Source organism: Habropoda laboriosa, unplaced genomic scaffold, assembly GCF_001263275.1.
Source record: "Habropoda laboriosa isolate 0110345459 unplaced genomic scaffold, ASM126327v1 scaffold563, whole genome shotgun sequence".
NCBI lineage: Eukaryota > Metazoa > Arthropoda > Insecta > Hymenoptera > Apidae > Habropoda > Habropoda laboriosa.
Window position 1 is genome coordinate 56,632 of NW_017100656.1, and position 16,179 is coordinate 72,810.

Genomic DNA, 16,179 nt, shown 5'->3' on the forward strand with positions numbered 1-16,179 from the left:
TGGTGTTATTCTTTCCTTCCTCGTGACATTTTTCAAATATTCTTTTTAAAACGTTCTTTATTAATATATTACATTCAGATAAGTTTTATTATTTGAAAAATATGTACTTATACAACTTTCTTGAAAATAAATATAACGCAATACGTTTAACATATTACACAGGAATGCTTCACAAGCGCTTGCAAAATATGACTTAATAACTGAGAAAATCGTCACTAAAATGACACAATATTTATACATCTACTGTTTGGGTCGTAGAGTCTACAGTAGGCGCCTCTGGCTTAGTTAATTCAGTTCCCCTGGCGAAATGAATGAAAAGTTGTTCCAACGTGGCCGATAAAACGGCGTAATCCTCGATACAACTGAATCGTCCTTTCAAATCGTTCATTGTATTATACATCTTTTCCCACGTCATTCCAATATCATTCACATGGTACGCGATGAAACCCTACGAATTACAGGATAAAATAATATCATTGAGAACTGAACAAATACATCCGCAAAATGTTTCACATAAACTCAGAATCATTACCAGATTCTCATCCCTAATTTCACACGATAAAGAAGATTCCATAGTTCTCTTTATGTTACTGACATCATCGTCCGTCCGATTGGGATTCAATTTAACGTGAATATCGTAACCAGCGCCAAATCGTTGCTTCAATTCCTGACTTGGCCCGATGCACACCAATTGACCTTTCACCATAATAACTAGTCTGTTGCACAAAGCCTCACATTCTTCCATGCTATTGAAAATATATTTTTTCTTTATGCAAATCAACTTGTACAACATTTCCAGTAACACGTATTACCGAGTCAAGTAGAGTACCTGTGAGAAGTAAGTATAATCGCCTGTCCCATTGCTTGGCACGATTGAAGTACATTCCAGAGCGACCTTCTGGCCGCTGGATCCACTCCTGTTGTTGGTTCATCCAACAGAACGAGAGTGGGATTTCCAATAAGCGCCATCGCAATGTTCAGCCGCCTTTTATTCCCACCGCTATAAGTTCCGCTTGGTTGATGCATACAAGCATTTAAATCTGATGCAATAAATATTTTCTATCAATATGTTTATTTATTTAAATTGAATAAAAAGAAAAATTATGGAAATTTACCGAGTCGATTGATCCATTTGCTCACTTCTAAGTCCACCTTCGATTTTGGTATGCCACGTAGTAAGGCGAACAATCGCAAATGATCGAATGAATTCAAAGAATTGACCATCGCGTTAGTTTGTGGACAATATCCCATTTGTGAAAGATACTGTGAGAAAAAATATATAATAAATGTATAACAGGAACAATAAAATGGAGAACAAGAAGAATTATTTATTACATTTTTTCTATCAGCATGAATTTCTGATTTTCCTAAGTACATGGTACCACTGTTTGGTATCTCTTCACCGGTCAACATTCTAAACGTGGTGCTCTTTCCGGCACCGTTCACGCCAAGCAATCCAAAGCATTCCCTTTGCTTCACACGAAAACTGATCTCTTGTACTGCCATCAGTGATCCGTAATACTTGCTCAATTCATAAACCAAGAACAGATTGTCGTTGTTATCCTCCGGGCTTTCGAAGAAATGATCCTGACCAGTAGGAACTCTCTTCATTGGCTCTTCCCTACTTATTGTCTTAGCTGCATCTAAATATTAAATTCTTTAAATATTGTTTCCTTACAAAAAAGAAAAAAATGAATCTAATTTTTTGGGAAACAGTACCGTGATTTTGTAATTTTCTAATTTCTTGCGCCACCGTGTGCTTCTCCTTTTTCACTTGATCGTCCTTTATGTCGCAAGCGTTCTTTAAATTTTGATTTAGTATTTTAGCGTACAGTTTATGAGGTACACGCTCCTCTAGAAGGATAAGTATGGCAAAATATAACAGCGGTGTAAGAGAGAGGTATACAACGCATTCTCCTAGACTCATGTCGTTATCGTAATTGGAAAAATAAGAAAGCTGATTCTTGCACACTCCATCCGCGCATTCCAAACCTATGAAGAATGTTAATAGTTCACACTACTAAAATGAGGAATATATTAAAGTACATTGTTAAGATGTTCGTACTGCAACAAGTATCCATTAAACCCAAGCAAACTATATCTTGCAATCGTTTTGGTAATCGACGACACCTCGCGTTTTGTAGAGCTACATTGTAGAAAGATAATTGACCATGGAATAGGCTCACATGAGGCACCAAACGAAACAGCCTTTTCTGAATCGAATGTAAAACTTTCAGACTATCGAAACTATGAATCACCTCGTGCAAAAGATATTGTAGTAAAACTGGAATACAAGAAGATAAGTTTTTCATTTTTTTTTCCCCAGAATTTAGTAACCCATACAACTTACCAAGTCCAATCGGTGCAAGATTTAAAATACTTAACACAGTATTCCTTGATTTATTGATAAAGCTGAAGATATACGTTATAAATAAGGAATTGATACCAAAAAGTAATAGCAACAATAACAATGTCACTGAAAAGGAACAGAAATATAAGTTATTGTGAACCGAATTCACTAACAAAATCTACAGTGTGTTCACAATAATACTTTGTCTTGTCTTACGTATTTCTATCCTGTAGAATAGACGTATGTCCAAGATAATATCCATGCAGTAAAATCCGAGTATAATAATATGTATGGTAGCCGTAAGAACTAAAATATCGACGGAGAATATAGTAAGCCAATACGAGAAAGACGTGACTCCCGTCATTCTTTGAAGTTGCTTCATTTTGGTTTCGGTTTCCTGGTAAGGGTGGATGACAAAAAGTGCTACGGTGGGAAAGAAAAAGCAGCAAAAGACTAATACTCTCCACAATGATTCCATTTCTGGCATATACACTATTGTTGAAGACAAGGCATTTGGTAATTTTTGACTGGAAACGTGAATAGAATATTCACCACCAGATGCACTTTTGATCAGCGCATTCGACAATAAATTCATGGTTAATGGTACACTATGGATTGCGATTCCAGAGTAAAAAGCATTAGCGTACAAGACGTCATTAGTGATATTAAATTCTGCAGAAACTATGTAGTTGTTACGAAACTCGGCGATATCCTGAACTGCGTGATCCAACAAAGCTTGCGTGACGCTTGTATTGCGTTCCACTTCTGTCACAGATCCGCCATAAAATTTTACTGAATCTCTATACCCTTTACCAATAGTTTCATTTTTAGACGAGTACAAAACCTTTGGATGCCTGTACATGTTAAGTTCCATTGGAAACAAGTTTGTCGAGTCACTAGGTGCATCGTAGCTCAAAGCCATTGATACCACTGATAAAAGAGGCAGAAACAACATCAGTAATACGTTACACAAGTTCTTCTTGATATAAGTAAATTTCTTGGAGTACAATGCAGAAATTGCCTGTATGCACAGACTCCACCCTTCTACTTTTTGCGTTGAAAGACAAAATAATTCGTTCAGATGTTTTCCATTATCATTATTTTTAATTACCTTCAAGAATACTTCTTCCAATGTAATTAGCGACACGCTGATCCCTGTAACTCCCAAATTCTTTTTCTCGATCTCAACTTTGTCTAAAGACTGAGGTAAAGTTTCAGTGTTAGGCACGCTCAGGACAATTTTCTCGTTGTCCACACTTATTTGTTGCGTCCTTGGGTCGAATTTATTTATTACTTTCTCTGCATTACACCACGATTTCGTAGACAGTGTAACTTCTATATGGCCGTAGCCGTATAGTTTTTTTAGAAACATCGACGTGCCGTAACATTTTAATCGACCTCCGTGCACGATGGCGATTCGATCTCCAAGTATATCAGCCTCTTCCATATTGTGTGTACTAATCAAAATTGTTTTCTTTCCTCTGATTTTTAATATTATATCCCATATGTCCCTTCTAGTTTCAGGATCCATTCCTGACGTTGGCTCATCCAAAATTATGATGCTAGCGTCGCCGATGAGGGCCATTCCTAAGCACAGTCTTCGCTTTTGTCCTCCAGACAATGTGCTGGGAAGAACATTTCTTTTTTCGTTTAACTTTAATTTATCGAGTAAATCATTAATATTTTTCTGGATCTCTTTCCTTGTTTTATTTGTACCTTTCAACTAAAAGTTTAAGCGGTTTAGATTATTATTTATATTTAAACGTTATTTAATTTTATTTAAATACTTACTAGACCAAAGAATTGTAATTGCTCGAATACACTCAAGTCCGGAAAAACTATGTTTTCCTGAGGGCATAATCCCAAATCGTTTCTGATAAATTCCAAATGTTTCTGTATGTTCTTACCGTTTATAAGAACTTTACCGCTGGTTGCACTTATTACACCTAATAAAATGTGTTTAATAAAAAAAACCTTTAGATATACATACTTGTCTTAATGGAAGTTATATTACTACCTGTTAGAATGGACATAAGTGTGGTTTTTCCAGCACCATTATGTCCCAATAAAGCTGTTATTTGTCCTTTATACAAATCCATTGTAATTCCCTTTACAGCATGGACTGCCTGTTGTACATTAACGGTATAATTTGTCGGAGATAATAGAGAATTATGATAATTTTACGATCAAATTTTGTAAATTGAGAAACTTACTGACTTTCGCAAAAAAATACTTTTATAAGTTTTCTTCAGATTACGGATTTGAATACCAGGAGTAAGTGCACCTTTCGCGACTGGTTCGAAATTCTCATTGTCTATGGTATCATAATCAAAATCCTCTATGTCTTCATCAAGACATACTTTATTCTTTCTTAAATACTAGAAAATTTGTTTTTATTATAAACACAATCAATAGTATATATCTTCAAAAATGTGATAAAAAATTTACCTTCAAGAAATACAACGGTTCTTTACGAACTCCATATTTTCCGGGAAATATGGCATTGATATATACAGCAAGAGAAAAATGTAACAAAGTACCCAAAATAGAAAAGATCAATATAAATCCAATACTCCCACAAATATTATATTGTACATCTCCAACAAAAAACATATTTGACCATTGAATTCCAGTTACTAAAATTTCACCACGTTTAGTATCCAATGAATTACAAAACATTGTTATATTATAGATAATGAAAAAATCTTTACACACATAGAGCTTCATATGAATTTACTTCTTCAAAGAACCTATACAGCAGTATATTTGGAAATATTACACCTAAATATGGTATTATTGAAAAGACTTCCTTTCTTATTAAATTTCCATGGAGTGAAAGTGAAGCAGTATAAATAATTGATATTATTGATGCCACAAAATGTGCTAGAAAAAAATTGTATCATAAGTTACCAATATAATAAACCTAACCAATCTTCTAAATAGCATTTATTTTTCCTCAGAAGAACTTACGTTTTGAAAAATATGCAGCAACATGCATACCAAATGATATCAAATGAGCAACATGTACTGTAAGTATTAGCCAAAATATAAAAGCATTGCTGTAATACAAGTATGGATCAACATTCCCAGTAAATGTATTTTTAAATAATACTATTATTGGTATTACATAAAATATACTAAATACAATGCCAGTGATTAACCAACTTAATAAATTTTGATAAGTCTTTACTCCATTCATAGCCATTAAAACATTTACACCAATGTTCTTTTCTGCTGTTGAATAATTTGTTTCCACACAAAGTGGAATTAAAAAACCAATCACTGCAAATGTGCATATTGCCAGTCTTAATATTATATCTGACTCATCTCTTTTTATAAATGGTGGATAAGGCATTTTTTGTAATGACACCTAAAAATATATAAATTAAGTAATACAAAGCATCAGCAATACTTGTACTTAACACTATGTATGTATTATACCTTTGTATCCATCATAGGATGTGATGCTGTGTGATTTATAAAAGTTTCATCAGCACACATTTGCAATTGCACAAATGGTATAGCATTGAAATATATAGTATGTGCATTATATGCGGGTTGATCAAACATCTTTTGGAACAATATATTTGGAATTTTAAAGGCATGTCTAATTTTATATCTTATATCAGTTGTATTATACTGTTCAAGCACAAGAGCTAAAACTTCAGAAGTTGGAGATTTAACTTCTAAAATTGTATAAGCCATAATCATATCATTTTCAGTTGCAAATCCCTTTACATCTATGAAATATTTTGAATAAAAAAGTTTATTGTAGTTTGAAATATTGATGAAGTAAAATTATATAAAGTATTAAATGCTTAAATGTAATTACTTTCTTTTGGCAGTTTCAAACACATTCGAACATCTTCTAAAATACTTTCTGTGTAAGAATTCTGTGGTACATAATATAAAACAGTAAATTCTCTGTTTAAGTATGTCAATTTATCTTTGGTTTCTATAGGATAATATGTACTTTCATTAATAATACGTGGTGGTTGTACACTAAAATCTCTCATAGCTTGTATGAGTATAAACAAGGTAATAGGTACTAAACATTGTAAGAATATTGTCATTTTCCAATGTCTCTTTCTTATTAGTAGATTTTTATACAAAAGTAAGCCAAAAGTTCTAATTGTACTTCCCATTTTGATGATTTAAGTATAATATAATTATGTACTTTAAAAAATTTTTTAATTTTAAGTAATCAATCTATGTGTTTTGTAATAAGTCTATGTGTTTTGTGTATATAAATAGTTAAGTTACACAATGCCATTGAAAGTTCATAAAAGTACAATGAATAAATAATAAGAATTGATGTATGAATCAGCATGTACACTGACAGAATACAATGTGCTTCAACATATAACCTTGACCATCAAGTTATTAAATAAAATTTCTTAAATACATATTTGTAGAATTTTCGTTAAATATAGCCAGCATTTAGAAAGAAATTTTTATTTTAATTTCTTATGATTGTCATAATGATTTTGTCTCGTTAAATTTTATTATAATAAATATATGTTGAATAAAAAAAAATTATTTATTGGTGAAAGACTTACCGAATGTCATCTGTCAATCCTGCAGCAGAAATCTTATAAAAACAGTATTATCACTTTAAGCATTTTTAAACATTCTATATTTCGTATTAAAAATACAATTAACGTTGAAAAATGCGAGATTTTGCACTAAACACATTAGTTATATACACGTAATTATCGTTGTTTCCCCGGACGTTTAACCAACGTCAAAACACAAAACACACTAGCGTTATATACACACGTAAATATCACTATTCAGCTACGTTTAGAATTGTCGACTGTCCCGTAACTACGGTTTGAGATAATATTATCTTTCAGATATTGAGCGTCGAAAAAATAACTGATACTGCCCTACATTCATAGCGATAACCAAGCAAGTTCTCAGTGAAAGTACGTGGAACGAAAAACAGCCTTAAGGATAGACATGCTGTCGTCAGATTATGACGTACGCGATAGTATTATGCGTAGTGAGCAGTGCTGCTTTTGGCATAAGGAAATCAAAACAGATGAATCTGGCTACTAGCCAATAAATTATTGAGCGAGGAACACTTGAACGTCGATTTACTAAAAGACGTAAGTATATTCGAATTTCTGTGCACAGTATGCCAGGATTTTTTACGCGTATTCCATTTTAAAATACAAAGATACGATGTGTATGGTATCACGTTAAATCTTAACGAAGCAACAGGCTTATCGTCATTGACATTGATTTTTATCGAAATGATAAATGACGCACGGAAAAAATACAAATAAATTAAACATTTACATTGCATTCGTATAAAAATTTTGGCGTTAATATGCAACTTTCTACAAGGTTAGTTAATATCTTTACTTGTAACGAACTTTTTGTACGTAAATATATGCGACACAGTTGAGTCCGTAGTAATCCCTTTAATACTTTGAAAAATGTAATGATGTGAAAACAGAGCAAGTTATTTAAATTGAATAGTGACCTTGGTATTACAAGAAATTGTTAACAACCATTAATGTTCGATTCTTCAACAAATTAAGAAATTGTTGTTATTATATAATTCGTACATTTTTCCTCACAGACAATGCCATGGATTGCTGTTATCCCAATAGAGATGGAAGTTCCAAAACTGAGAAAGAGTTTGCGAACATCTCTAGTCCAGAGATGTTCGACAGTGATAATGATGATGACAAAAAGAACAATGAACCACTAGCACATGAAGTACCAGTGATAGCTAGTCCCCAAAAACCTTCTCAAGCTGACTTAATTGCTACATCTGATAACAATTTATTAGGAAAAATTAACAAACTTTTAAGTGGTGTACCTCCACCACCCAAGTTCACAATTTGCAGAACAGACTGTTCAGAATTATTATTACGCATTTATGAGAATCAACATCTATTTTGGACACCATGTGTTTTATCAAACAAACAGGTGCAACAAGATCTAAATGCAGAATCCCTAGAACAGCAGAAAGAAAATATTAGTACAAATAATTCTTATCAACGTACCAAAAGCACATCTAGAAATTTAAGTACTGCTTTTGACGCTTGTGATCCACAATATCAAAGTAATATTAGTAATAATATAGATACAATAGGCTTAAAAAATAACACTTGCAGTGATAATTTTAGAATAGAGGAAATAGTTCCTAACAATGAGAAAAGCATAGTCAATGCTAGTGCAAGTGGAACAAAAGTTTTAAACCCTGAACAGGTACAAGAAACTGTAACTGAGAATAAAACAAAACAAGTGTCTTTTCCTTCTATACAAAGACAATCATTACTTTATGACACTATTGATGAAAAGGGAGCTACCTCTTTGAAGTGGCCTGAAGTATATCATCACAAATTTCATGGAATCCAGTGAGTACATTAATGTATATCCTAGTTTATAATATATGTAAAACAGTAATAAAGTTTCATATCATTTTAGTTATAACAGGAACAAAGCAATTGAGGAATTTGAAGGTCTCACGCCAAAATTATGTGAAAGGTATATAGGGGCTGAAACCCAATCCACTTGTACTGTATGGTTCTCTAAACCAGCACCAAGCAGTGCCAAAAAACGAAATCTTTTGGCCAAACGTAATAACGGCCAAAGTCCAGGAAAAAGATTAAGTCATTTAACAAGAAGGCGGAAAGTATTCTCTAGTGCAAATTTGCAAGGATTAGCAGTGAACAATAAGAAGCTTGTAGTATTAAATATTAAGTACGCACGGAACTTAAAGGTTTATATTTCGAAAGAGTTTTAATATTTTAAAATGTAAAATTAATTTTGTTTTAATATAGAAAACCCACTATTAAAAAAGGCAAAAGTCCCAGAGGGAAAAGTCCAAGGGGTAAAAGTCCACGAGGTAAAAGCCCGAGGGGAACTCCCAGGAGTTCGACGAAAAAACGAATAGCTCGACGGCTCATTTTGGATGGACCCAGTCCATTGATGTCCAAAATCGAAACATCAAAACGCGCTCTTTTTCAAAGTCCTCCGCCTCTGGATCGAGCTGGTCCAAGCAAGTTGTTAACAAGTGGGTCAAATCTCCAAAACATTAAGCGTGTTTTATTTACGCAGAATACAAAGGAGGAGGATTCTCAAGGCGCTCAAAAGGTAGTCCTTGAAGAATCGAGAAAAAGGAAAAGCGAAGAAGAATTAGAAAGGCCGCAGTGCAAATGGGCGAAGAGTTTGTCTTTCGATTGTTCTCACGAACTACATAATAACACGGGTCCTTCGTGGGATCGACATTCATCTGGTAATGTAATTGAAAAGACCAAGCCATCCTTAGCCGAAAGTAGAAACGAGCTTAGTGATAACCATAGAAAGGTATTCCTCTTTCAAAGTCTTTAAAAATACATTTAAACAATTATCTTTTATTGTGTAATATAATGCAAGTGTTTTCAAATGTTTCAAATGTAGAAATTACTATGGGCGGTAGCGGAAGCTTTACGAAGTAAGGGAATAGGTATGACTCATCCACAATTCAAGCAGTATGCTACAAATTTGGCGCGAACCATAAAGAAACTTATGCCTGATCTTGACAATAAGAATATTCCCCGCAAGCCAGGGAGTACAAGTGATCGTATGTTAAAATTAGCAAAACATCACGTCCTTTTTGTGATGGATGCAAGACCAACGGATTAACAATACTCATTGATATAGGCGAGAGAAATTGACTAAACTTTGCGTAAGGTTCGTTATTTATCGCAGAAATCAATGCACAAACATTGGTATTCGTATGTCGGGGTGGTATATGTATAAACAATGAATTTTATTTAATGAATATAGTGAGATATTTGTATTGAAGTGTATTATAACAAATCGCGTGGAACATTAACGCGTGATGTGTGAATACTAAGATATTTTTTACTGCATAAAACATAAAATGAGAGGTTGTTTTTAATATGCCTATTTTTTTATTAGCGGTAAAATAGTATATATATATATATATTTCACAACTTATAAATAATTAATAAAAGGTGCTTCTCTGAAACGAAACATAATTGGCATTTATAACTCTAGAAACAACGCATGTGTACATATACATCAATCATACCTAGCATATGGTTGTGTCTAAAAAGTTAAGGGGTAAAAAAATAAAGACTAATCGCGTTTGCGTTCGCGATGCTTGTTTATTATTATTATTTTTTTCCATCCGCTGATTATTCCGCATTTTGGTGGCCCACCCTGGCGATCACCTCATCCAATATTTGCGTTAGTTCCTTATTTTCTTTAGTCTTTTGTTCGACCAACTCGGCCAGTGAATTACTCTTAAGTTCTGCTTTCCTCACCATTGCATGAAGTTTCACCGTTTCATCTTCATGCTGTTTTCGCATAGCATCTAACTCGAAGTTAGCTCTAAAATGTTGAGAGGATATATATAACGTGTTTCCTTTTTTTCAATATTAATTAACAATATTACAACTTCCTTTAAATACTTACTTTTCAAGTTGTGTCATAGCATGATTCTTCAATTGATCGTACCGTGTTTCCAAGTCCTTTATGGTTTCCATGTTCTCCTGAATGTTCTCTTTCAATACTGTTTCATTATTCTTATACGTAGATACGAAACCTTTCAGCCTCTCATACTTTTGATGTACGTCATTGAAAGCAGCCTCCGTGTTGGCTAAATGAACATTCGTCGCTTGCAATTCCTCCTGGATCTTTGCCTTCTCTTGTTCGAAATTCGTACGATCTCTTTCTCTCTCTGTGAGCAGCCGACTAATCGATTTCTCGTATTCTTCGACTACGACCCTGAAATCAATGTTTTGATTATTTCCACTGTACTACGGACATAACCTTGCACGGATAATATGTAACTTACGTCATCTGAGATTTACTTTTTACTTCTTGCGCTATTTGTGCTTGTAATTTGTTAATTTTCTCTTGAAAAGTGTTCTTTTGCTTTTCCAATTCAGTTTCGTACTCTTTCCTTTGCTTCTCTAATTCCTCCTCTAACTGTAATACCGTTGACCTTACCAATTCTAATTCTTTGCTCATATTAACGTCGGTAATGAGTGGAGTGTCTGACTTAGGCTCTTCTACGGGCTGTTCCTACGTAATTAAAACAGAAATATGCATGGTTCCTCTAACAACACATTAGCAAATGCACTATAATATTTATAGAACTCCAACGTACTTTGCTAGCAACCTTTTCTTGAGGTTCATCCGTTTTCTGCGTCATACTGGTAGAAATAGGACTATAAAAAAGTAGCCTATCTATAGCTGCTATGGCAGGATTACGTTTAGGAGTAACAATATTTGCTGGTACGTTCTCGCTTTTTCCGTTTTGCTCCTCATTCATGGGCTGAATATTTCCTTGAGGTAACATGGTGGTATTCCCCACCAACGGATCGAACTTCACATACAAGGACTCGGTTCTCAAACGATTGACAGTCTTCGCGTTGCCGTGATTTATAAAATAATCGAAGCTCGTAGGATCTTGGAAGACTGTGTGGTAAAATTCACCGTTAAGAGACACACGTATTAGTCACGTAAATAAATTCAACAATTAAAAGACACTCACTTTCGGATGCTGCGCTGATGAAAGGATCAGTTTCTTCGGAAAGCTCCAACGAAGACTTGAAAATATCATTGGCCACCTGTTCAGCGGCTGATTTCAGTTCGTCGAAATTCGACTCCTCGATATTCAACGTAGATAACGTGGTGCTCTGTCGCTCCGGCTTGAAGTCTGTGTACAGTTCCACCTCTGGCACAGTCTTTGAGATCAATGAAGCATCCTGCAACGTCAGAGTCGCGTCCAATTTATCATCAGAAGATTGTTCCTCTTCTTCCTTCTTTTCTTCCTCGTTTAACGACTTTATTACATCCACCTTTTCAAGATCTTCGTCGCTCCTTTTGCCCAGAGATTCATCTAATTTGTTATTCGATATCTCCTCCTTAGATGAAGTTACAACATTTACATGTAGGCTAGTCTCCTTTAGAGGAGAAAATTCGACGTTGTTAACAACAACACTGCCAATCTCAGGTTCCTTATCAATACTCGTACATAAATTTTCCTGAACTTCAGGCGTTTTTGGCCTTACAATAGGAGTGTCGTTTAAACGAATCTCGCAACTCTGTTCACAGTTTGTAGCATCGTTACAAAGATCAGGCGAAGACGACTCTATCAGAGTAAAGCTTTTATTCCGCGCTTCTTGAACAAGACTCTTCGATCCGATTCGTGGAGACAAGGGTGCTACAGCGTTAGAATTATTTACTGGAGATGGTGACCTAGTCAGCAAGCTCTTCACATTGTCCCTATCATCTCGCGCATCGCTTTCACACAATTTCGGTGAATCTAAGGCGATTAACGAGGAAGACAACGTCGATATACTTGGCAACGACGGCTCCTCCGCATGTTCCGTTGACACAGATACTGAATTATCAATAGAGTTTACAAGAGGACAGGATACAGAACTTAGAGACAAAGGTTGAGCCTCTGACGTATTATTCCCTAGCACACTGTGCTCCTCTCCCTTCGATATATCCGGAATTTCTTTATCAAGCGATGACCATACAGTCGAATCCAAGTTAGACTTCTCTCTGCTGAGACACTGAGGCGCTGGTGCCTCTTCAACAGTATTCAAGCAGCTTCCACTAATCTGATAGTCATTGCTGTTGAAATCATTACTCCTATGCGGAGAAATCGATCTCTCCACGAATGGCTCTACCTTTATAAAGCTGTTCCTCCTATCAGACTTTATAATCGCAACCGGCAGAGGCTCTCTTACGCATATGGTGTTTACTATAGGTTGGTCCCGGATATCCTGTGTACGATTAAGAGGCGAACACGTGGACTCGCGAGTCGTAGACACGCTATCTATACTTTCTGTCGCGTTCTGCGAGTCTGTTAACGAGATTTCGCTGGCAAGGTCTCTGGTAAGATCAGCTAGAATCTCGTCAGTGGCAGACGCGAACGTCTGATCCTGGCTGAGATCCTGAGAGTTCTCTAGAGTGTCGTACGAGCGGTCGTCGTCGCTGTTTAAATGGATTTCTGCGCAACCGAGGATCAAATCTTCCACGCCAGATATATTTCTATTGACGTAAGAGGTGTTTAAAGTTTGGTTAGGGCTCTGGGGCACGGAATCTGGGCAGATACCGCTGCTGCTCTTCGTGCTGAGGGTGCTACTGAGACTCTGGAAACTGCTGGCCGAGGATAGACTTTCCGGAGCCGAGTAGGTGATCGATCCGACGTCAGCGAACTCGCGAGCAAATCGAACCTTCACCTCATGCTCGGCGTTCTTCGACGCAGTATTCTCGTTGGTACTCTGTAAGGCAGAAAGAGGACATTGCTAAATCGAAGTGTTAAGATAATCGCAGCTTACGTATATACAGGGTGTCTCCTATGTATCGGACAAATTCAATATTTATACATTATTTTTATACAATTACATTCTTTCTTTCGACGAAGAGAAAGAGGACATTCTTAAAATGAAGAGTTACTATAATCGCAATTTATGTACATACAGGGTGTCTTATATGTATGGAACAAGTTAAATAATTCTATATTATTTTTATACAATAATATTCCTTCTTTTAACGAAGAGAAAGAGGACATTGCTATAGTGAAGTGTTAAAATAGTTGCTATTTACGTATATACAGGGTGTCTCATATAAAAATATTTCCATATTATTTTTATGCAATTACATCTTTTTTATATTTTTGCGTGCACCGATCGATGCAGCTTTTAGGCACCTTTTCTACAGAGAAAGGATTAACCTTCTAAGTTCAGGTTGGACTCCAGAAATTCATGATTTTCACATTTTCACGCAAACGAGTAGACTCTCAATTCCAAATATAAAGTAGACTATTTCAACCATCGAAAAATTGCTACGACACGTTTAAAACACCCTCGAACTTACAAGGTTAACAAAAACTCGTTAGAATATATAGGACTCTGGAATCCAACTGGGATTTAAAGGGTTAAACTACGTTGAAAATTATTCGAATGAATTTTATTCCATAAGTAATTCTCATTATCCCCGCGTATGCATAATAAAAGCGATACTACTGAGAATCTGGAGAAGCTAGTGACAATTCCAAGTGCACGAAATCTCGATCTTTCACGTCAACCCTGAACTCGTTCAATCCCTGAACCTTATATATCGCACACGCCTTGCGCGTTAATTAACGTGAAATTTCTCCGCGTTAAAGCTAACGGTCCAACGAGCCCAAAGAAAACTACGCGACTCGAATGCCAATTCACAAAACCGAGAAAGGGCGGCCGGTGTACATATATACATATATTGAATCGGGCCAGACTACGCAAAATACCGGCGACGTGGGCGACGGCAACGTCCTTGTCGGGATCGCGGCAGCACGATGCAGCAGCTTATTGATATACTCCATTTTCTATTATCTTTTTTATCCTTCACTCGTGGCGTTAGAGAGATACGGGGTCCGCGTACGACACGAGCAATCGTCGTTCACTGATGTGGATTTCGCGTTGAACAGGAGAGTCAGCTGATCGGGGGGCCGCGGATTTCTTTTTTCAGAAAATTGCGCAACTTGTTCGCCCGCTGGGACTAATTATAAAATATAAACGGCGGCGGGGAGGGAGATAGGATTTTGTTTTGCCGGATCTCGCGCCAGTCGCGCTCGCGAAACCATGCCAAGAACAGTTATGAGCGCACCGTGGCTCACGCGGACGAAAAAGTCGCTCGGTTGTAGAGCAGTCCGATGTCTCCTCCGATCGCGTTACTCGTGAGGGAATAGAGAAAAGACGGTCGAGTTCACATGCAGTGGATAAAGATCGAGATTCTACCAGTGAGGACAGTTTTTCTTCTTTTTACAATTCGGAACGGTGCTGCTCCAAGGGAGGAACGAAAAATTTTTGTGAAATTTAGTGTGATTATCGACTGGGTTAACCCTTTGACAATTTAGCACGTCTGAGAAATGTAAGGATTTGAATTTTTCGTACAAAGAAATATATACTCCCTTTCGCACGTTGAATTTTGCACTTCGTCGAAATATTTCTTCGATCGCGGTTGAATAATTCGGAAACGAACGACGGTTACAAATCTCTCCGCGCTTCTCGAAAGAAAATCATAAAAAATTCGTGCGTTCGTTCTCTGTCGAATGTTTTCGAAAAACTTTTTACGAATCGCTTGCACGCAACGAAAATACGAAGAAATGTTTTCTCTACGACTGTTGAATAATTCGGAAAGGAAACGGTTAACGCACTGTTAAAGGGTTAAAAACCTCGCCGTTCTTCTTGAAAGAAAATTAAAAGAAATCTGTGCGTTCGTTCCATTGAATGTTTTTCAAATATTCTTACGAATCGCTTGCTTACACGCAACAAAATTATCTTTTTCCGAAGGCTGCTGAGTAATTTAGAAACGACAGGGTTAACGCACTCTTAGAAGGGTTTTCTTCGAACTAAAATTCAAGAAATTCGCGAGTTCGATCTATCGACGGGACGTCGAGCGGAAAGATTAATCGGCAAAGTTAGTATTGTCGCGCGGTTACCTTGTGAAGGAAATTCCCCATGACTTCCCGAAGGACCTCCGCGTTTCGGCTGTCACTGCCGTCCGATACGAGACCATATTTACACGCGGGTTTACGGAACCCCACGTAGTGAACTTTCTTCCTTTCTCCCCGCCTATATATCCTCGCCTCTGACACGTTTATTTCCGACGACACGGGCCATCTTTCGTTTGTCATTCACCCCTTTCGCGGTATCGTGTGTGTCTTTCTTCCTTTTTTTTTTTTGATTCCCGTGCTCGCGCACACGCCTTTCATCCGTTCCTCTCCTTCCGTTCGCAGAGAAAGAGAAAAAAGGAAGGAAAACTCTGTCCTAGAAACTTTTTCTGCACTGTTGTTCGCA

At 36.3% G+C, this 16,179-nt stretch overlaps 2 protein-coding genes across 4 annotated transcripts in view; one reads left to right on the forward strand and one right to left on the reverse strand.

Moving 5' to 3' along the window:
• Positions 1-232: 232 nt before the first annotated feature.
• LOC108576822 (ABC transporter A family member 1-like) overlaps positions 233-16,179 on the reverse strand; it is a 22,845-nt gene continuing 6,898 nt past the window's right edge. Inside the window, exons 2-23 of the mRNA XM_017939883.1 lie at positions 11,877-13,620; positions 11,490-11,800; positions 11,175-11,404; positions 10,793-11,104; positions 10,522-10,708; positions 6,183-6,504; positions 5,792-6,090; positions 5,321-5,720; positions 5,066-5,233; positions 4,799-4,986; positions 4,564-4,728; positions 4,368-4,476; positions 4,142-4,296; positions 2,567-4,073; positions 2,351-2,476; positions 2,066-2,284; positions 1,720-1,992; positions 1,336-1,637; positions 1,116-1,263; positions 830-1,040; positions 533-746; positions 233-448 (exon numbers count right to left, since the gene is read on the reverse strand). Of these exons, the coding sequence (XP_017795372.1) occupies positions 233-448; positions 533-746; positions 830-1,040; positions 1,116-1,263; positions 1,336-1,637; positions 1,720-1,992; positions 2,066-2,284; positions 2,351-2,476; positions 2,567-4,073; positions 4,142-4,296; positions 4,368-4,476; positions 4,564-4,728; positions 4,799-4,986; positions 5,066-5,233; positions 5,321-5,720; positions 5,792-6,090; positions 6,183-6,504; positions 10,522-10,708; positions 10,793-11,104; positions 11,175-11,404; positions 11,490-11,800; positions 11,877-13,620 (7,806 nt within the window). The remainder of the gene's footprint in view (positions 449-532; positions 747-829; positions 1,041-1,115; positions 1,264-1,335; positions 1,638-1,719; positions 1,993-2,065; positions 2,285-2,350; positions 2,477-2,566; positions 4,074-4,141; positions 4,297-4,367; positions 4,477-4,563; positions 4,729-4,798; positions 4,987-5,065; positions 5,234-5,320; positions 5,721-5,791; positions 6,091-6,182; positions 6,505-10,521; positions 10,709-10,792; positions 11,105-11,174; positions 11,405-11,489; positions 11,801-11,876; positions 13,621-16,179) is intronic.
• On the forward strand, positions 7,385-10,091 carry LOC108576826. Of its 3 annotated transcripts, none has more exons than XM_017939887.1 (5): positions 7,385-7,461; positions 7,941-8,724; positions 8,795-9,070; positions 9,151-9,676; positions 9,770-10,091. In XM_017939887.1, the coding sequence occupies exons 2-5, from the start codon at positions 7,949-7,951 to the stop codon at positions 9,992-9,994; spliced, it is 1,803 nt and encodes a 600-aa protein (XP_017795376.1). In that variant the 5' UTR covers positions 7,385-7,461; positions 7,941-7,948; the 3' UTR covers positions 9,995-10,091. The 3 variants fall into 3 exon arrangements, with proteins under 3 accessions (XP_017795376.1, XP_017795379.1, XP_017795378.1); XM_017939890.1 differs by having other exon boundaries at positions 8,804-9,070; XM_017939889.1 differs by having other exon boundaries at positions 7,437-7,702.